The 21,818-nt window shown below is 37.5% G+C and overlaps 3 protein-coding genes across 22 annotated transcripts in view; 2 read left to right on the top strand and 1 right to left on the bottom strand.

The window, feature by feature from the left end:
* cacna1db (calcium channel, voltage-dependent, L type, alpha 1D subunit, b) overlaps window positions 1-5,207 on the top strand; it is an 84,894-nt gene extending 79,687 nt beyond the window's left edge. For 13 of the 15 annotated variants that reach the window (XM_086159259.1, XM_086159264.1, XM_086159258.1 and 10 more), the window contains one exon: window positions 258-5,207. In XM_086159259.1, the coding sequence (XP_086015385.1) occupies window positions 258-557 (300 nt within the window). In that variant the 3' untranslated portion in view covers window positions 558-5,207. The remainder of the gene's footprint in view (window positions 1-257) is intronic. The other 2 variants (XM_086159263.1, XM_086159262.1) reach the window with 1 other exon arrangement.
* A 649-nt stretch (window positions 5,208-5,856) lies between these two features.
* chdh (choline dehydrogenase) lies at window positions 5,857-13,988 on the bottom strand. Of its 2 annotated transcripts, XM_086159265.1 has the most exons (10): window positions 13,877-13,988; window positions 11,915-12,340; window positions 10,635-10,865; window positions 9,506-9,672; window positions 9,224-9,375; window positions 8,975-9,104; window positions 8,697-8,831; window positions 8,012-8,154; window positions 7,398-7,500; window positions 5,857-7,037 (listed from the first exon to the last, which is right to left on the bottom strand). In XM_086159265.1, exons 2-10 carry the CDS (start codon window positions 12,295-12,297, stop codon window positions 6,619-6,621), a joined length of 1,863 nt encoding a protein of 620 aa, XP_086015391.1. In that variant the 5' UTR covers window positions 12,298-12,340; window positions 13,877-13,988; the 3' UTR covers window positions 5,857-6,618. The 2 variants fall into 2 exon arrangements, with proteins under 2 accessions (XP_086015391.1, XP_086015392.1); XM_086159266.1 differs by lacking the exon at window positions 13,877-13,988 and having other exon boundaries at window positions 11,783-12,057.
* On the top strand, window positions 13,482-21,801 carry il17rb (interleukin 17 receptor B). 5 transcript variants are annotated; one of them, XM_086159270.1, is made up of 10 exons: window positions 13,482-14,183; window positions 14,270-14,294; window positions 14,918-15,037; window positions 15,642-15,751; window positions 15,882-16,014; window positions 16,143-16,175; window positions 16,254-16,283; window positions 17,880-17,975; window positions 19,462-19,745; window positions 20,187-21,801. In XM_086159270.1, the coding sequence occupies exons 1-10, from the start codon at window positions 14,121-14,123 to the stop codon at window positions 20,565-20,567; spliced, it is 1,275 nt and encodes a 424-aa protein (XP_086015396.1). In that variant the 5' UTR covers window positions 13,482-14,120; the 3' UTR covers window positions 20,568-21,801. The 5 variants fall into 5 exon arrangements, with proteins under 5 accessions (XP_086015396.1, XP_086015397.1, XP_086015395.1 ...); XM_086159267.1 differs by having other exon boundaries at window positions 13,606-13,643; window positions 13,733-14,183; window positions 16,143-16,283; XM_086159271.1 differs by having other exon boundaries at window positions 16,143-16,283; window positions 20,215-20,382.
* The last annotated feature ends 17 nt before the right edge of the window (window positions 21,802-21,818 follow it).

Raw genomic sequence — 21,818 nt, 5'->3', positions numbered from 1 at the left:
TACATATTGTGACAAAATAAGGGTTAACTCTGCATGTCCTTAAATGAGTATGCCATAAATGATATAAATGCCATAAATGAGTATGCCAGTTATTATTTAGTATGTCATACTAAATAATTATATTTGGATATGAAAATAGGCGGTTTTCAGCAACAACCGTAAAAGAAAAAAAGAAAGTTATTTGTTTACATTTGAAATATTACGTAACTGACATACATGAAAAGAAAACAATTCTTTTTTTCTTCAATTGCTTTCAGGCATTGATCTCTGAGGGCTTGGGGAAATATGCCAGGGACCCCAATTTTGTGTCAGTTACCAAGCACGAAATTGCAGACGCCTGTGAGATGACCATTGATGAGATGGAGAGCGCTGCCAGTAACCTGCTGAATGGGACTGTGAGTAACACAGAGACAGCAGGGGACATCACCCCGGATCCACTTGTCACTGCGCATCTAGGAGACCGAAGCAACCGTGACTACAGTGATGAGGAGACGTATGTGGCCGTGAAATGTGAGGAGGACCTAACAGACGAGATGATATGCATCACCTCACTATAGCGGCGGCTGACATGGAATTTTTAGTTTTTTCAATTTAATTTATTGAAATTGTTTCACATGGATGGAGACTCTGGCATCCGGTAAATGACTAAAATGTAAATCACGGATGAATAAGAGAACAAAGTGCCTTTTTTCTCTTTCTGCAGGAATGGAGACCTAAATTGAATAGATATTTAAGGAAGGGCAATCAGCAGTTCAGGACTTCTTAGAAGTAGTTTTTCTTTTTTTTTATTTATGGGTGATTTTAACTCCAGGGTAACCTAGTAGCTTTGCAAAGCCACCAGAAAAGACCAGGGATGCATTTTCTACTCCATTCTTTTAAGAATAACCCAACATCTGAAAGCTGTGCAGTCTAATCAATCACAAGATGATGTTATGAAAATGATGTTTAGTCGTTCATATATTTTTATAGGTGATTCACGATATTATGTTCAATATCTTTCAAATGATTGATTGGATGACCTGTGTTTTGTGCCTGAAGTGGATCACTGCAACACAAAAGCATCCAAAAGCAAGGAATAAAAAACAACCCTCAAAATTTTTAGATTAGAAGACAACTGCCCTTTTTGCTCTCTATTTGTGACACCTAGTTTGATAGCGTAGAACAGTAAATAGTATCCTATGGTACCCTCTTTGAGACATTAAATTCAAGTTTTAACATCTACAAAACAATCCTACACATTGGGACTCATTCAGGTCTGATTCTCATCAACTCCAAACCATTTTACAATTTTTGGTCTTGATCCATTTAGATATTACAAAGCCAGAATCCACGAGAATCATATTCTTTTTCTTGTTACCTCAGCATCATACTGATTGATTTATTGCAATTTCACACCCTTTTGAGCTGATATTTTACATAAGTGGCCCCTGCTATGACCAAGTTTTGTACAATCACTGGAGCCTGTGCTGTGTTCAGTAATAGCTCTGGAAATGTATTTTATCCAATAAATACATCATTTTGAAATTACAGTGAATTATAGACAGCATTTGGAGAATACAGCCTATACAGGAGAGTAGTTTTGTATTATTGGAAAATGAATCTAGTGATATTTGAGGTAAGGGGGTTTCCAGTCCCTTAGGTTCCCTAATCCAGTACAGAGAAGAGTCTGAGATCTTTCTTCTCATATTTCTTAGTTATTGCAGTGAAAATTGGGTGTTTTCATTGACTCTTGGTTGTTTACGAAACAGAAAAACAAACAAAACAATGTTCACGTCAGCGTCATCACCTCCATTTGGAAAATTGTCTGAGCTTTGTGTGTGTTTGAGTAAAAGTGTGTGAACTGGCTTTACAAAGCTTCAATTCTCCTAGTTAGGAACTAAAACTACAGCTGAAAACTCCTAGTTTTTAAATCTTACATTTTAGCCTCTACGGTTCAGTAAAGACGAAAACTATGTGTGCGTATGTGTATATAATATTTTTATCTGTTAATTTGGATACAGAGTGGAGCCAGTTAAAGCCATCACAGCTGATACGTTTGAATCAGGGAGCTGCTTCGGGTTCACAGTTCAGGGTCTTTACGTAGGAAATGACATATCATATAAAGAAAAAAAGAGACTGTCCTCAGGCATATCCTTCTGTTTCAGACAAACAGGGAAACACACTGTACGTCGTTCTTCTTTTACAACCACTACAGCGACACGCCTGTGTTTGGATTTATTTAAATTCCCTTAAAATAAAGGCTAAATTTGACCGCACCAATGTCATTTGGGTTATGTAATCATTTACCTTATGTAGATCCACTTACTTGATTATTAAATTGGAAACATAAGAAGCTGTGTAAAATATTAATAATAGCTGATCAGATCAATATATGATGTGAAGACACTAATCCCCAGTGATTTATGCTGCATGTTACTTAAACTAATGTTTCAACAAGCTCCAGTTCTGAGATTGCATAATTTATCACCCATGTCTGTTCTGGAATAAAGCAAAGGCTCAAAGATTCCCATTTCATTGGGAAAGTGCAGAACTCATTATACTGTAACAGTATCATCTTCACTGTAACACCTCAACAGCCAGTCCTTTCAGTACCAAGAAATCTTAGTACCTGTCTGCAAGGAACTGATGAACTCCAGTTTTCTGACAAAACTGAAACTTTAATGCACTAAGATCTTGAACACTACACTTTACATGCTGCTGATTTCCTTCTAATGTTCAGCAAAAAAAAAAAACACTTCAGCATCAAGGGAAGTTATATTTTCTTGCCATTGATAAATTCAGTATATTGCAGTATATGGTTTATTTTGATTACCCCGTTTATCTGTAAGGTGGGTTGGTTATTTCTGATGTTGTGGGATGTTCAGATTTTCTGTGAAGAGCTATACCTCTGCATTTTTGTTTTCCAACTGCTAGCCATATTAATATGTAAATATAACATAAAATCATGCTAGGTGATGGCAGGGCATTCTACAATGTTTGATCTCTGCAAATTAAAGGGCTCTGTCATATATAAAACCAAAAACAAGGGATCATGGAGTGATGTCCATCGATATTCAATTGTTTTCCCCAAAAATGTTTTGCTTAGGTGTACAGTTGTATTTTTATAATGACTACAGGTACAAGACTCGATTGGAACGTAGATGATACAGAAAAAAAAACTTTTTCTGGTGTAGATGTACTGATAATCTTATCCCATAGCTGGATACGAGCTAGTGATACTCATCACATGGCCAGTACATGGTCCTGCTTCTTCTTTGAACTAGAGTCTGGAAAATAAATGGGGTATATGCAGGGGGGCTTCCTGGAAGTACTGCACAGATGACTGACTGGTTTTAGTTATGATTTAATTTGTTGAAAATGGCTGGCACATAACACACTTGAATAGGGTTCTAATTTGATATCCGAAGAAAAAAAATTGTGCGTGGAAAGTTAAGTAGATATGCAGTGTAACCTGAACAGTGATCTCAAAGTATTTTCCTATTTCATTGATTTTACAGACCTACTGTTTTGTATATACTTGCTGTACTTACAGTTCTTATACAGGGAAGTACAGACTTTTTACCAAAGCTGCTAATAGTTCAGAAACCGAAACATTTTTTGGGATGAAAAAATTATAATCAGTGCCATCATTGATCAGCTGTATGGCTACTTTTTTTAATTGAAGGAAAAATGTAATCACCCTTTGGTTGTTTTGTATATTTGCAATCTTAATAATCTGATGCAATAACAGCAGATAATCAATGGTGTATTGGCATGACAGCTACTCAAACAATTCAAAATCTAATCTTGCTAAAAAATAAACCAAAAAGAGACAAGGTTTGTTTACTGCAAGCTTTATTAATGAGTACTATTCCTCCACTTCAGATATCTGTGAAATGACAATATTGTAAAAAGATCTGTACAGTCTTTGTAAAAAGTGAACATTTCTGGTTTCTATCATTTGTTTTATGATAGCAAGAAACAACACATATAGCTGTATCTACCTTGTAGCATTGCTCGTACCTTTGAGAATTTTGTACAAAGGGAAGAAGACAAAAATCATTGTTTTGTACACTTTTTTTCCTTGAATATTTGCCTGAACTTACCCGCGGAGGAATTTTGTAAGGATCATTGATTAAAGTCAGGAGAAGGTCCTGGTTTCTAGTGGTGGTTTACAATCGGTACAGGTCTGTCAGTTTTCACAGTTTTCCCTTTACTAGTTACTTCTTTATTAGGGTCTTCTTAACATTAAATAAAAGTGCACAACATTCAATGTAAACAATTAATATCACAGTTATGAAGGTTCATATTCCGGCGCAAAGATTAATACTACAAAGCCTTTGCATGTTCTGATGGACCCTTCAGAGGTACCCTGTCAACAAGTACAATTAGAGTTTACAAGCTAAAGCATTGAAATCCTGATATTCTTTTAAATCACTCATTCCACTTTTAATTCCTGGAAGATTATCATGACAGATGATTCCAAAAGCTACTTTTCTCATGTATTGGTCCAAGCTGGACATCACACTCTTATCATCTGCTGTGTAAACAATTCCCTTTCAGCCATTAAGTGTCAACAGTAATGCCAAACAACCGCACTAAAAGTGACAATGAAATTATAGTGTTTTTTGTTACTTTTTTATTAATTAAAAGTGAGGTTTTAGTGTATTTACAAATAACTATAAGACAGCTATAGACTAAACTAAAACCTGGAAGAATTAATTCTTAGGGATTCTCTGGGAAAGGGTTAACTGGTGAACTTGATGAAACATTTATCTTGCAAAATACAGAAATTGATCAATAATACCTACCTCTAAAAAACATACTTCTGCCAGTTAAGAGCTTATATTACTGGTATATTGCTGTTTTTTATTTCATTATCGTTTTTGGTATGGTATATTGTTTTTTATTTTGTTACCTATCTGTCGGGTACATGTCTCTTGGTGTAATCCAATGAAACAGGATCGCCATGATTTGAGTTTTGAGTTTTAGCAAGAGCAAAGAACTGTATGAAATTCAGTGGTGGGAATTATTTTGCATCTATATTACAGACTGAAAGGAGTTTTGAAAAGACAACGATAATTATGCTTCTGTTATACCCCTAATATGCACTAAATTGTCAGAAAAACACTCCACTGTCGTAATAAATCACAGGAGGGCTCGTTAAACAAATTCAATGCAATTTCAGTCATAGATGGAAGAAGAGCAAAAAAAAAAAAAAAAAAATAGTCAGAGATTATAGAGATAGATAGGAGTTGCTCAGTCTGGAATGGTTTTGCAAGGGTTTATTAATAAAGATTAATTTTGATTTCACTGAAAGGTATAAGACTGCTAATTAACACAATTGTAACTTTATTTTTACGTTATTTCATTTTAATATTCTAAAATCAAATAATAACATGATTGTTTCACAAACATCAAAGCAGTTTTTTTAAAAAAACTCTTAAATGTCGCCCTGGCCTGATAATACAAAAACTGCTGGTGACAGTGTTTTGCAACAATATGGTTTACTATCATCAGATTTCAGGTTTACATTTGATGGTTTTATCAGTCATTGAAATCAACAGAGGCCTCATTTCTCCTAATGAATGAGAAGATCTACTGATTACTCTCCATGTGAACAGTAGAAGGTTGCACATCTCTAGATTTATGTCTGTTGGTCAAACAAAACATAACGAGAATACAAATTTTCACCTTCTGTGAGTCATTAGGAGATTCTGGCACCATTGAGTTTAACTCAAACCACCACATCGCTTTAAATGGATGGTTAAGACCCATAGTTTATTGGAGCAAACAGAGCTTAATTCTTTTTGTGTCTCATTATCATGGTGCTTGTTTCAAAAGAAAACTCCATTATCATGAAAACTATGAGAACTATTTTTTTCTGAATGTACGTTTATTCTTCAGAATGGATTTTTTTAATGGGTTGGTGATTATATGAAACTTTCTTTTGCAGGTATTTACAAATTAACAAAATGTCCAATTTTTTTAGCATAAATTCTTATTTTGATCTAATAACTGCTTTATTCTCTTTTACTTCCTGATTTGTAAAGATGACAACTAGATTGTTTACTCTTGGCAAAAAAATGTATTAAAAAGAAATCTGCAAATAAGATAAATACACATATACTTTTATGTTGGATAGTGTTCGTTAGAATATTGATATATTAATATATTTGAATCTTGCCTGGCAACCATATTACAGCATTGCAAAACATCAGCACACAACTGACTGCATCAATATCTGAGCAAAGAAAATCTCAACAAGGGTTTCTACCCTACCAGATTCAGCCAAGATTTTTTTCAAATTGAACATAAGATCAAGACTATCAGTTCCCAAATGAATGTTGTCCCCTGTTCTATTTTGATGTAAACATGAAGTTAAGACAGACAGACGATACCTGTAGCAGGTGGCTGGAATGACTTCTGCTACCAGGATGTCCACTAGTTTAATCACATTAAGTGTAAAAATTTAAGACAAGAGGTGTTGAATAGATATGTGACCACAAGAACTGCATCAGAAGGCACTCCAGATTCCAAATGCTGCACTTATCTCTTTTCGAGTGTTTAGAACATTCAGCTGAAATTTTCTTCATGCGAAATTATCTCAATATCATATTAAGACCTTTCTTGTACCCTTTATCGTTGTGTTTCAAGTGTTGGTGGTTGGTAAACAGGAACTTGTGGGTCCACCAGTGGTGGACGACCTCTGATTATATCGGCAGCCTTCTCTGCCATCATGATGGTTGGAGCGTTTAAGTTGCCACTAACAACGCTGGGCATAATGGAAGCATCCACCACACGGAGTCTCTCAACACCAAGAACACGAGTAGAGGAGTCAACAACAGTCATGGGGTCAGAAGGAGCACCCATCTTGCATGTGCAGGATGGATGGTAGGCACTGTCTGCCTTTCTCCGTACGAAGGCGTCAATGTCAGCATCAGACAGAACCTGAGGACCCGGCTGGACTTCGGGACCTCGGAATGGATCAAAGGCCTTCTGGGCAAAAATTTCTCGGGATAGTTTGACACACTGTCTAAACTCTAAAACATCATTTTCTAGGGGGAAAAAAAACATAGCTTAATCACTGCTTTTGTATTTCTGTTTTGCAAAACTGTTATTTATGATGAGGATCTTTACTTTTAACTATCTCCCTTAGGGATACATTAACAGATGAGATAGCAAATACCTCTGTGTATGTAAATCACTTTATGTATCCATTATAATGTGTAACAGCAAACAAATGTGTTTTAAAGCACACACACCCATCTACATAGTCATGCTTAAGATAAAAATGAGCTGTGATAATTTCTTTTTGTGCACTGTCTAACTGAAATAACCAAAATAGAATTTTAATTCTTTATGAAATGTGATTAGAATAACCATTGGTTGTAGGAAGATTACTAAAGAAATCATACCTGTGGACAGATAATTAGGCTGGAGAATCGGATGATCCAGGGGGTTGGAGCTCTTCAGCTTCAGCCATCCGATACTTGTACTTCTCATTGGCCCGACATGAACCTACAACATCATGAGAATACATACATTAGGAAACAACTTGCAGGTAATATGACAAAAATGAAAAGTAAGTGTGACAGCAGTGAGGCAGCTGAATTTTCTTGACTGCTGGTTAAAGAAAAGCTGCTTGGTTGACAATATTTCCACATTTTACTCACGTAACCTCACTGAAGTTTCAAATGAAAATCGCCAGTTATATTGCTGATACATTATCAATTATTTTCCCGTAGGATACTCAGAACATTAAGCGCTGTCTCAACATGCAACATACATGACATAAATGTAACTCAGTTTGTGGCAGCTCAGTCTAAACTTAAAGTTATGTACAGAAAACTATATTGATTCCAGACAGATGTAGAAAAGACTTTAACATGTGTGTCCCCTGGGAAAATTCCATGGCTGCACCAGTTGCTTCTGAGGATGGATTTGCAGGGAATATCATGTGGCTGTGTTGACAACGTTGTGTTTTGTCCACGTGTCAAGAGTGATAGAGAAAATTGTAACACACACACACCTGATATGCCTCTATTTTGGGGGCAACTCGTCCGTGGTCGATGACCTGCGAGGGCAGGAAGTGAAACTGGATATCAGGATGTGAGACCCCGGGTCGACTGCGGATGAACCCTCCGCTTTCCAAGTGGGCCGTTGCTCCATATCCTGGTGGACAATCGTGGTAAAGGAAGTAAGAGTAGACCCATCTGAGATCTATCTTGTGGACTTTGTGGTGTAAACATGATAATTATTGAAATGTTCTGTGGCTTATCTCTTCTGCAAGCACATCTCTTACTTGATCGTTAATTAACTTGCTATATTTACTATGTATTTACTCTTGTAATTTTGCATGCGCCAGATTACCAGCAATAACTACTTTACCCCTGACAATCACAGGAGGTTGATGCTAAATCATGAAAGATTTAGCATAATTAAAAGCAAGGGTGACATCTGATTATAATAGTAATGTATTTTGGGGGGGTTGTTCCACTGATATATATACGGTACAAATCCAAGATGTAAATATTTACTTACCAATTAGAAAAAGCATTTGCCATCAAACTTCAATATCTCCCTTCAGTGGTTATATTGACACGTACATGTATGTTACATATTTTCCATGGATAGGAATAAAAGACATAATGCCATCCCATGAAAGGAGACTTCTCCAATAATTAAAAAACTGTTTTTTAGGTGACATTAGTTACCAGTGAAAACAGAGAGCCACTCCAGGCCTATTTTGACCATGTGGAAGGGTTTCTGGGCTTTGTAAAGGGTGATGGGCTGAGAGCACTGTTGCTGGACATACAGCTCCAAATGATCCTGTAGGTTACTGCCCACACCTGACATCAGAGAGAAGTGAGTGATATAAATAAAAACTAGAAAACGACAATTTAACATGTTATATGTGTTAATATGGTTATCAATGCCTGTTTATTGACATAAATCAACAAAATATTTTTCTTTTGGTACATTTTTGCAGTACCTGGTAGGTGCTGTACCACAGGAATGCCCAGTTGTTTTAGGTCATCAGCATTTCCAACACCAGATAGCATGAGAATCTGAGGAGAGTTGATGGCTCCTCCACTCAATATTACTTCTTTATCTGCAAACACCTAGAGAGAAAAAAAACATTAATTTGGGTCTCAAAATAGGTAAGCCTCAATCATTTTTTTTAAAAGATTTTTCATGTTCTGTGTTGCTGTAAGGTTCTATTGATTTCTTCTCTCTTTACCCTCTTTTTCTGTCCTTTTTGTGTGTATTCTACACCCACTGCCCGGTTGCCATCAAACAGGATCTTGGTGACCAGGCACTGTACTTCTGTCTTTAGATTGGGTCGACCCAGGACTTGTCTCAGATAGGCGCTGGCTGCACTCCACCGCTTCCCTGGACACAGATTGGCAGAATGAGGCTAAATCAAAGAGGGTCATCTACAAACGTGTTAAATACCACAATGAAGATAAGTGTACAGGTATGTGATGATCTTGTAGTTGCAGAGTAACCGTTATTCCCTCACCTTTATAAATGGTCATGTCCATCCAGCCCAAACCCTCTTGTTGGTATCCATTCATGTCCGGAGTAAAGGGGTATCCTGCCTGTTGCCCTGCCTCTATAAAGGCCTTGTGAAGAGGGTGGTTGGTTTTCCCTCGGGACACATGGAGAAGGCCACTGCCTCCTCGATATCTGTGATTACACACACACACACACACACACACACACACACACACACACACACACACACACACACACACACACACACACGTTAGTAACTGGCAAGCAGTGGTAGCAAGTTCCATCAGGGTTCACTCACCCATGTAGAAGCCTTCCTCCAACGTCAAATCAGGTTCTAATAAAAGTATCTCACGCATTCTGTTACTGTGCGGCGTTACAACAACTGCACAACTGTGCTGAGCCACCGTCTAGCATGGCAGTTGTGCTCACTGTTGGAAAGTGTATCGCTCATCTAATGTATTTTTCTACAGGTGCTGTCTTTCTAAAGAGATCACTGAGACAGAAACTCAAGACAACAAGCAGGCAGTCATAACATGAGACTTAATAGCAAAAGAATAGCACGAAGAATACAATCCTATAAATATAGTACCAATAGAAGATGCAAAGAGTAGCCCGAGGCTACTGTCTATGAAATAAAGCAGGCTTAATATAGTATTTCAAAAAACCTTGTAAATTTGGTTTGGCATTGACCTTTAGTTGAATAATTGTCAGACAAGATTAAGTATTACATTATCCAGCAACTAATGCACATCATTCTATATAGCAAACTTGTTAAAACATTTAAAAATAATTTTCCCTTTATTAACACATGAATTGTGTTTCTCATTCCCAGATCATTACATTGGTGCCCATAGAGCATACTGATTCACCAGCCATTTATAACATTGGATTTAGACACCTAGAAAAAAAATCAGCTGAAAAGTTGCACAAGAACTTCCTTCAAGTGGGCAAAATTAAGTTAGCAGTTACAAGAGGTAAATTTCCAAATCTAAACATATGTATACTGATATTTGTGCATATGCAAGAGTGGGGCACTAACACCGTTGGGTGTCAAGTTTTGCTCTGAACCTACATCAAAACTATTAGCATGTACATTTAGTATTTGGATATTTGTGGATGTATTTCGTGGATACCTGTCTTCACCAAGCTCGTGACACTGAGCTTTCCTGAAGTAAGGCAGACAGTGATCATAATCCCAGCCCTCTGCCCCCTCTTTTTGCCAGCGGTTGTAGTCTTCAGCGTGGCCACGTATGTACACCATCGCATTGAGCGAAGAGGACCCTCCCCAGACACGACCCCTTGGCCAGTACATGACCCGGTTGTCCATGTGAGCCTGAGGCAGAGTATGGTAGTACCAGTTGTACCTGAGGAAAGGTAAAAAAAAGAACAACAAAAACAACACACAACAAAAAAAAAAACAAAACAAAACAAAATAAGGTCAAAATGGATTGTTTTTTGCAAGCTTTGGTATAATGAAGTCCCAGAATACTACTGATGTAGAGCTGATGACCAGAAATATTCTGATCAATAAAATTTTCATTTTGAAAAATAGTACTTAGAAAGGCACTAAACAGTCATCACTTCATTCTTAACAGTGCAGAAGTAAACTGCTCTTAATAATCGGCAATATTAAGGTAAAATGTGAAGTCATGGGCTTCAGTAATTTGGGTCTATGCAGAGAAAACTGTATTTTGCAAAAGTGGAAAGCTATTTCTGAAGAAAAGAACAGAACTTTGATTTACATTCAAGAAGAATGTGGGACTGGGTCATTAACTAAAGGTTTGTGATAAATGATAATGAGCCAACAAATGACTTACACTGAAGTTTATATTTAAAATTAATCTTTGCAAATTAATAAATAATAATAATAATAAAAAAAAAATCGATTATCCAGAAGCCTGTTTCAGTCACAATAATTGCTTGAGCGATTCAAAATTTCATGTCAGAATCACAGCACAATAAATCAAGCATGCCCCATGCATTATGAGGATTGATTTTATTTTCATGTCATAAAGTTGCAATTAAGTCATATAATTAAAAGAAATCAGACACAGCATTACCCTTTAATGTGTAATTTCAATAATAATAAAAATTAATATTTGATCCCTACTTTCCTTGAAGTTTCTTGTGCTTATGTTTTACAAACTTTAGATCCTTCATTACTATTTAAATTGAAAAAAAAAAAAAAAAAATTCAGAGATATTCCAGTTAAGCAATATCTAATACTGATTAAGAAATGCCTGGATTTAAACAAAGAAAGGGTACAAAAATTGATACAAACCTAACTTAATCTGACGTTGTTCGTAATACTGGAAAAATATTAAATTATTAAATTCACTATGAGATTGGCTTGAGAGCATATTGTTCCACCCCCTGATAATTCAAATGCAGCCAAATATCTAAATGCATATACTTGTCATCACTGAGGTTGTAGGTCAGAGCAGCTGGCATGTGGATCTTCCATGACAGTCTCACACTGCCGAGCATCATGTCTTTGGGTCCAGCTTCCAGCAGCATCACAGACTCCTGGGCATCTTCTGTCAGGCGGTTGGCCAGAACACAACCTGCTGAGCCTGCCCCTACAATTACATAACTGTATGATGGTGTTTTCTGAGCATTTGCAGGTGATGAAGTCCAATGAGCAATGGAAGCGCTGAAGCATCTGCGCTGGTTGGAGAAGGATGGGGGGCTGGTCCTCAGGACATAATGACTTTCAGGAAAACAGGTGAATACACGCCTGCTGCACCTCACAAGCTGCCTGGTTCCCACAAGGCCTGACAAAGCCAAGGACAGCATCTTGATTCTGGGTTGTTTTAATGCATCTACTTGTCTGCTGGCACTGCACAGTGGGACACACAATAAAATAAAACTGAATAAATACATAATTCCAAAAAAAAAAGAAAAAAAAAGACATCAGGAAACTACAAGTGAAGCAAATATTTCACACCAGTGAACTATAGATTTTAATGTCTCCAATAAGTCTCCTGAGGGTTCTCAATACCAAAATTCTCATTTTGATTCCTTTTAACACAACGGTAACGGCTGTCATTTTACTTACTGGTAGTTGACTTAATAAAAAAAAAAAAAAAAAACACAAATAGCAGGGGGCACAATGTTATTTATCTGTTACCCCTGTGACTTCAAATTTTTTTAGCCATACAGGATTTTTTAATTTCATGCCTGAAGACATCCTGGCCATGGTACTTGTTGACAAATCTCGCTATGGCCTCTACATTTTGGATACTTTATTGAGATCTGCCTGTCATCCAAGAGACTTTTATAGTTCCCCTATATATTTAATTTTGGGCAGTCAAGAGTGGAAGTGTAAATAAGGTCCTTTGCTGTAGCCTGATGGTTGTTGGGTTCAGGGTCAATAAGGGCCTACAGTAGACTGGCCAAGTCAACAAATCATCCATGTATTTTCTCGTATATCATTGTATCAATGACAGTAGGATGCTTCAAGAAGGAGTAAATAATTTGAACAATTATAAAAATGGTTCGATTTCAATGTTCTGTAATTCCCAATAAGGTTCTTTTCATTTTTTCATCAATGCGTATTCATTTTTTTTTTCAACAATCTCTTTTTTTTGCGTGTATTTGTAAAGTTAGGTAAATAGCACGACAGAAAGAAGTTCCTGAGAATTGTGCAGCCCAACACTAAGGAATGATTGAAAACATCGTGCAGAGGAAAAACTATCTGAAATTTTATTTCCTCCACTACAAGAGAGGCGATGGGGGAAAGGTTAAGGTGAAGCAATTCCACGACGTTTTATTCGTGGAGGTTTTATTTTCTGTTTCTCAAATATGCACATCGAGACGGCGGGCTATACTTTGAAAGACGTTTGGCCAGGACACGATAGACTCTATCTGATAGGTTAGCTACGCTAACAACTTTAACAGTGAAGAAATGACCTCTTAAAGACGAGGAAAGGGGCATAATAGGAAAGAGGGGGGAGGACAATGATATCGTGCAACGTCCTCACAGTTAAAATGTGTTTGTTTCGAGATAGGTGTTACGAGTGGTGGGTTTAAGGGTGGGAACCCCCCCCGTGGGAACCCCCCTTCCCCCAGTTTCGCAACCGCTAGCTTATCAACTCCGTCAGTGGGTCTATAGGTCTCCGCCGTTACCTCACGTTGACACGGTTAGCTTCTTTCACACACATTTGATCCATTAAAACGTTATTTCACGTTTGAAACTAATTAAACTAATTCATAAAAACTTCCTCTAAAGGTAACTTTTTTTATCGAAGTCTCCAAAGTTGGCGAAGAGGGGTGAAAACACTGTCAAGACTTAATTTTGAGTTGTTGTCCGCGGTGCCTGATGCCCGGTTGCAGCCGGAGGCGGAACGGCACAAATCTCGGAACATTCTCCTACCTTTGGGACTCGCTATGCGTTCATCCGGACGGAAAGGCGGCTGGTGGGGGGAGAAAATCGGACACGCTGCGGACAGACGAACATTACCGTTTTTAGCCATCGGTGTGGGCGGAGTTTGGCGCAAAGAGGCGAGCTGAGGCCACTGGCCTTTCAGGTGGGAGGAATAACTGACGGCCCCGGCGTGGAAAGCACTGGCGGCAGCGGTAGTACAGGTGTTTGCAGGTCCGGCTGCAGGTGGGTCGAGATGTGGACGCTGACGCTGATGTTGCTCTCCCAAGCCGCTGCTCAAGGCTCTCTTACAGGAGTTGTAAGTCTTCAGTCGGCGATGTGGTGAATGAAAAATGTTACAGTTTAATCTGTTAACCAATGTTTTAACCTGTGTTTTCCTCTCAGAAAGTGGAGTGTCGTGTATCTAATGGTATGTTTTGACACTTGTTTAATTCATTGTCAATCTATCTGCACTCACTGGCCGCAGTATTGTCATGACCACTTTGTTTAATTCACACATCAAATAAGTTGTGAAACATTGTTTTTAATATGTGCAGCATTATTGTCATTCATTTTCTAATTCTAAAAAAGAATATCCACGATATAACTGTTTCTCATCACCTAGGTTTCTTTACACTGATTCATTTTACACTTGCATTCAACTTAATATCCGGATAGCAAAGTAAGAATTTCATTGAATAGGGAAACACGTTTCCACACTGTGCCCATGACCATAAACACTTAGAATCTTGAATATTAAACTTTATGCGTTGCTGTAATTATTTTATTTTATTTGTTTGTGTTATTGCTTTTTGGGGAGAAATCTAGCACAAAAATTACCTCATCTGTAATCTTACCACATAAAGAAAGATAGATAAAAAGAAATTGTGTTTTCGCTGGAAATAAATATTTGGTGTAACAGTGGCAACATGTTTCTTTTATTCCTATTATTTCATACTAAGGATCGTTGCTCTATTTTGAAACTTTAAGTCATGCTCTCATTAAATGTCAAATCCTGACAGATGTTAGTGAGTAACCACCATTGCCTTCCAGATTTCCCAACCAGTAACAGCATCAGTCCATCTCTTCTGGCTGACTTGAAGGCTGAGCTGGTGACTGGTGGAGAAAAACATAATTGTATGATCAACATAAGCTGGGCAATCAACATTGACGGTGTGGTTTTATCTATTCAATATAGAATTTCATGAAAGTTTGTTCTGTGTGTCTGAAGGTTACTGATAACCGATAAAAATATCAAGTCACGCTTTTTGCAGTTTCATAAAATTGTGCTGATGATGATAATGATAATGCCCTATGAATATAAAAATGTATAAAATGGAGATCAACAAAGTTTCACTTTCTGGTGCTTGCAAAAGTCAAGTTTCTCAAGCTTTTCTGTTTGTATTTGGATAGTGGTAGTTTGGTAGTGTCCCATGTTAGTGCTTGATATTGTTTAATGAATTTTATTTTATTTTACAGATCATTCTTTGCAATGTCATACCAGTCCAAAAATCTGCGAGTAATCTGTCCAAAAATGTTTAGCTTCATTTCAGCTCAAACATCAAGTTTCAATTTGTGTTTTTTTTTCCACTAAATGATCAGGATCGGTATGGCTCAGGCCCTAGAATGATATATGACTTAACAAACCATTATACTTTATACCAAACCTGTCTCTCTTGAGCAGAAACTCTATCTTGACTGATTGATTAATTTCAGATGGGTGACCAACAAATACCCTGAACTATGATAAAAGCTGAGTCATTTTCTGTCCCTGTAGCAAGCATTAAGTATCTGACTGGCACTCGGATCCGAGGATCTCTGGAATCAGTTTATCTCTGTGAATACAACCCACCTTTAGTGAAGTCAAACCTCACTGGCTCACAGCAGGTAACTATAGCAACTGAGAATTTTCATCTAAACATGAAATGTATTCTGATACATTTTATCAATATGGGTTGTTTGTGTACCTTTCAGCTTGATCACTCTTTACTGACTAACTTCATCTTTTCAAATATAGATGTGGTTTAATTTCTTAGTAAAAGCGAGATATGGCTCTAACGTCATCCAAGCAGCCAATCTTCCTTTGCCTCTAAGTGTCAGAGAACCGTCTTATAAGGTCACAAGCATCATGATACCTCGCTCATCACCATGTCAGTACATTTTTTTTCCAACTGTTTTATCTAGCAACCAAACATCTCTCAGGTTCCTGTTTTTAGATAAGACAGCGTGTTCATTATGTTATACCCCTTTTTTCAAGGCATCCTACTTTTCTTTACAGGTTTTCCACCAAAGCCCACTCAGTTTCCTACAAGTAAAAAAAATTCTATAAGATTTAATTTTACTCCATATTCTGTCTCTAACAATAACTCCTTGTATTTATTTGTTTCAGTCCAAATTACCTCTGGACGGCATACTACAGGTAATATATCATGATCAAAATATACTTCCACTGGGTCGCAGGGGATGCTGGAGCCTATCCCAGCTGTCATCGGGTGAGAGGCGGGGTACTGTTCATGTTCAGTCACAGGGCCACATATACAGACAGACAACATTCGCTCACTCATTCAGGGCAACAAAACCAGGGTCAATCATGCTGTGAGGCCCATCTTACAACTTGACTTGTAAAAATATGATTTTAATATTATATATTATTATATTTTTTTATTATGTAGTCACGGTGGTGTGGTCATTAGTTCTTCAGCCTCACAGGACGAAGGACCCTGGATCGATTCCGACAAGGGGCCCCTTCTGTGTGGAGTTTGCATGTTTTTGGATTTTCCTCTGGGTTCTCCGCTTTCCCCCCCACATTCCAAAATGTGGGAGGATGACAGCTAGGACAGGCTCCAGCATCCCCAGTGACCCTGAGTGCAGGACAAGTGGCAGAAGATGGATGGATATATTACGTATATGCAGTTATAAATGTATGGTGTGACACCAATGCTAAGATATATAAACTCTTTATTTATTTAGAAAATAACAAAAAAGAAAAACAACCATGTATATTTTACTGATATTCTTTTATCAACCATCTCCACCCATTCTAACCTGCTTGAACAGGTTTCTTTACCTCTTTTCCACATGTTAGTGCCGTTTTCCATTTTTTGTAATTTAAGCTCAGATTTGGGTATAATATTATTGCATTATATTTTGGTGATTATTGATTATAGCATAATTATTTATAATTACTTTATTGTATTTAATTTTGCTTTTTTGTTGAGTACATGCTTATTCATGGCATATGTATTTATGTTTATGTTAACCAAATAAGTTTCGGAGCGGGCGCTGAGCTATGACGTGATCAGTTCAAATGTGTAAAAAGGTAAAACTGTTGGATACCGGGTGATTCAGTAAAGGACGGAGCGAACACACTGTTTTCTACCGTCGTCAACAGTAAACATGCGTAGACACTCGTTCTTTCCGTCTTAGAGTGGTTAAATGAGTGAATACTTTGGTAAATACTTAGAAGGAACTTTAGCCACTACACCACAGTCTCCACTGTTCTGGACTGTTGGCTTTATCTTCACTCTCTGTAGCCTTACTGTTCCACTTGGGTCCTTCTCATCCACACATTTATATATTCTGCCTTGTAGCAGCTAACCTTCATTTCTCTCTTTTTGAGGGCGTACCTCCACCTCTCTAGATTTTCCTTCATCTGTTCCCTGCTCTCACTACAGATCACAAATACCTCACAGATGAGGTATTTTCTTATATGTCTAATGACAACCCACCCCCTTCAAGCTTATTTTTATAATGGACTAACCTTATAATGTTATCAGAACGATAAGAACAAAATCAGCAAGGCAGTAGACTATGTCATGAACACCCAGACATTTAATCATTAAATAACTTTCAAACATGAAGGCACACCCTGCCCTGCTTAACTGTTGAATGAGCTCCTGGAAGTGTCAAAGTTGGTAGTTTAGTCATTATTGATTCAGTTCAATAAGCAGCAAATACTTACTATTCAATTTTCTCAATCTTGTATTAATTTCATTTTATTTTTTGCTTACAATAGTCAATGCAGACCCTAAAAAGGTTCCCGCCATTAAAGTGGTTACTATTTTGGGAGGACTGGCCAGTGTGATGATCCTGAGCTTCTGCTTCATTATATGTAAGTAGAACAATTTTAAATTACATTCAGAAGGCATTCAGTAGTACACAGCAGGCATAAATATATGGAAATGAGGACATGTGTTAACCCATTGTCTATTTGTGCTACTCACGGTTTATAATATACTTCTATAGAAACACAGTGCCCAGCAATCCTTTGTTTGATATTGATATACAGTACATCATGATCCACGCTTTTAAAGAGCCAGAAAAAAACCTTGAACTTTTTCTGGTAATCAGGTAATCCCTTTTCATTTCATGTAATATTGCCATTTCCAATGTGACTAATATGTACAGTTTATATTGGCAGTCTTGGACTACTTACACATCTTGTAAATGCCTTACATGTATAATGCATTTACCTTAATTTAAATACAGGTAGCTCTTGACTTACGATGGGGATGAATTCCAACAACCCCATCAAAAGGTTGAAAGACAGCCAAACCTAGCCAGGGGTCTTGAAGACTGGTGATAAGTTTGCAAAACTCAGCAATGTACTGTACTGTATAAACTAAACATAGCATAAAAAGCAAATACATTTGCATTTAGTAGTTTATTTCTTTGCTGTAACAACGCTTCTTAGCAATAAACCTTATGCAATTGGAAAGCCTGTTCATTTCCCTTTCAAATGGTGCCACAGTTGTAAAGAGCATACATTTGTGCAGTTCAGAGCCAAGTAAGTGGTTTGCGCCCATAAAAATTTTCCAAATGTTCTCTGACAATGCCTAAAAGTTTATATGGCTATTGACGCTTGATGGTTGAAGTCTAAAGAAACAAGTCATATTGACAATTTTACAAGTTATTCATTTACCAAACAGCGACCTCAGAAGCGTGTGGAAGAACCATACACAACAAAGAAAAACTGACCAAACACAAATTTCCTTACTTTTTGTAAGAACTGTATATCTATCCAATATCCACGGCTTATCCTCCAGTCAGGGTGGCGGGGATGCTGGAGCCTATCCCATCTGTCATTGGGCGAGAGGTGGAGTACGCCCTGGACCGGTCACCAGTTGGTCGCAAGGCTACATATACACAAACAACCTTTTACTCTCATTCACACATCTTGGCAGTTTTTCCGATGTATTCCAATTAACCTCCTGTATGTTTCTGGACTGTGTGAGGAAACTCAGGTCAATATCATGAAGTGTATATATATATGTTGATTAAAATACTGTATTGTACTATGAGGTTTAAAGTAAAAACACAAGGAAACTTCACAACTGAACACCAAGACAGCTGAACTCTGTGGTGAGAGTGACTCGAGCATAAAAACATTTTTGACAATTTCTTTGTTTAGCTGTTGCCATCATAAGATCAAAATATTGTTCATTAAAACCATCCTAAGAGAAGGAATATAAAGTCATATTGGAGCTAATTTCTATTTTAGCCAAAGACGTTCACTTTGACACCCTTAAAACTCTTACGTTGTACTGAAATGAAATAATTCCACACCAAATTTTTGATTGCTCTTTCCTACCTTCCAGTCAAAATGTGTGGAGCCAACCTTGCCACATCACTGGGTTTCAAACGGTTGCCTTCACCTTCTATTGTTCCTGTTCCTGTCCTGTTGGTGTATCCTCCTGGGAGCAGTGCCTTTCAGTGGGCTCTGACAGCACTAGCAGAGTTCCTGCAGTGGCATGGCGGTTGCAGTGTGGCTGTTGACATGTGGCAGCAAAGGAAGATTGCAGAGCTGGGGCCAATGCGCTGGCTGGCAGAACAGTCCAAGGCTGCAGAGCGAGTGCTCATTGTTTGCCCAAAGGAAGAGAATGTAAGTTGTATGATATATATATATATGTGTGTGTGTGTGTGTGTGTGTGTGTGTGTGTGTGTGTGTGTGTACACACATACACAGATTTATGTATAAGCCCCATCTTTGTAGAACAGTTATCTTACCATCCCCCATAGAATATTTTCAAATATTCCTGAAATATCTGAGTCTTTTGATATGGTTGGAAATTGCATTAATTAATGAGCTAATCTTCTTCTAAATTTTTTGGCACCAGTTGATGTTAGTTGATGATAGCTAACTCTATATACAAATGCATTCATGCAGGAGTGTCCCCAAAGGTGTTTTGCACTACAGTAGTTAGATAAGATTAAAGACCTTGGCAAACTAAACCTTTTCGAAGAAAATATTTCAAATATTGACTTATTTGCCATATTTATCTGACCTTCCATTCATATATGCTCTTCTAACATCTCCTTTTAGCCCAATCACTCTCCTCCTACCCTCCCAGGGCCCTCTGTACCAGCAGCAGCTTGTGACCTTTACCCCCTGATACTCAACATGGTAGCGGGCCATGCAAAGAGTGCAAGTGAGCTTTCTAAGTTCTGGGTAGTGCTGCTAGGTGAGCAGCATGACAACAGGCCAAATAACTTGCCTCCAGAGCTGAAGGCCTGCAAGAAGTTTTGGTTAATGAAGGACTTGAACAGGCTCTGCAGGAATCTTTACACCCAGAGACATGATGATAAGAATAGGGGATCATACCAAATCTTTAGACTAGGGCTAGCCTACAATGGAAATAGTACAGTGAATTTAAGAGAAGCGGTAAACAAATTAAATGGACTTCAGCCTGCCTGTGATGTCTAAAGACCAAATAGTGAAGTATATAACTATCTGTTTCATAACTGGGACCTGGTGTTTTTTTACATTGTGAACGTGCCAGAATAAATATTTGTAAATATTTTGTTATTGCTATGCATCATGTTATTACTTAGCCTTTTTGTCTTTTTTACAGTACCATTAAAATTGTTTGGTTTATTTGGTTTCGTTTGTGTTAAATCTGTCGTTAAAATCGTCTTGAAATTTGCTCACTATTACACTGGTTGACATCATGTCATCAAAAAAAATGCTACAAAGACAACTTCTGTTTTAATTAGATTTTGGGTGATTCAGCCTGTTATCCTGAACGTCACTTGGAAAGAAAGAAATTATGTCTATTATGGTTAATTTTTATTTACAACTACAGCTGAGTGGAGCTGAGTTCAGGATGAAACGTTCTTCCCCATTGACAGAAGTGACAGGCTGTAGCATCCCTTCAACCCTGACTGCAGGACAAGCAGTTGATAATGAATGAACCTTTCCATACGACAGAATAATTGTTTTACTTTTTGGAAAAGCAAGTTCATATTGCGTGTTAAATGCAAATAAATAAATGTGTCTCTTATATGCATTTTTCCCCCCAAAGGATTTAGCTTCTGCTCACTGTCTTATCAGGTCATTGCTTAAGTAATAAGTAAAAATGTATGCTAAATTCTGACAAAAATTTGAAAAAATAATTGTCAGAATGCTTGCAGAAAGTGTTTGCACACAATTCCCAATGGACTGTTTGGTATTTTCTTTGCTCACCAAAACAAAGCAAACAAAATTGACCAAGAGTTGCAATGTTATTGAACTTTTCGTCTTTTCATTGCTCAAGAATAGTGTTTAAGTCTTGAGTCAGACTGTTACATACGGTGCTGCCTTCAAGATTAAATGCGACAGACACAACGGTAGCAGATATGTTCATCTCCAGTTGAGCAGAGGTCAGTGTATCATGACACAGCAAGAATGTTAAGGCATGCGACATCTTGATGTTCTCGTCTGTCTCTGCATTTCAGGTGGGTTCTATTACTTTTGCTGTATGTGAATCTGACACGCTTTTGCTGTAAACATTATATTACTATACACTACATTAATTGTATGATTCCTGCATTATTCTCCTGTCCTCTCTTGAATAGCTCATCAGAATTTTGATATGCAATATATAACAGCCTTCATGTTGTAATGTAGTAACAATAAAGTCCTACTGAAGAGGTAGTATTTAATTGACTTCATTCATTTACCCTAATAACTTTGTAT

The sequence above is a fragment of the Fistularia commersonii genome, chromosome 14 (assembly GCF_037954325.1).
Source record: "Fistularia commersonii isolate RoL2024-O1a breed Wild chromosome 14, RoL_Fcom_v1.0, whole genome shotgun sequence".
Lineage (NCBI taxonomy): Eukaryota > Metazoa > Chordata > Actinopteri > Syngnathiformes > Fistulariidae > Fistularia > Fistularia commersonii.
This window is presented reverse-complemented; position numbering and strand designations above follow the sequence as displayed.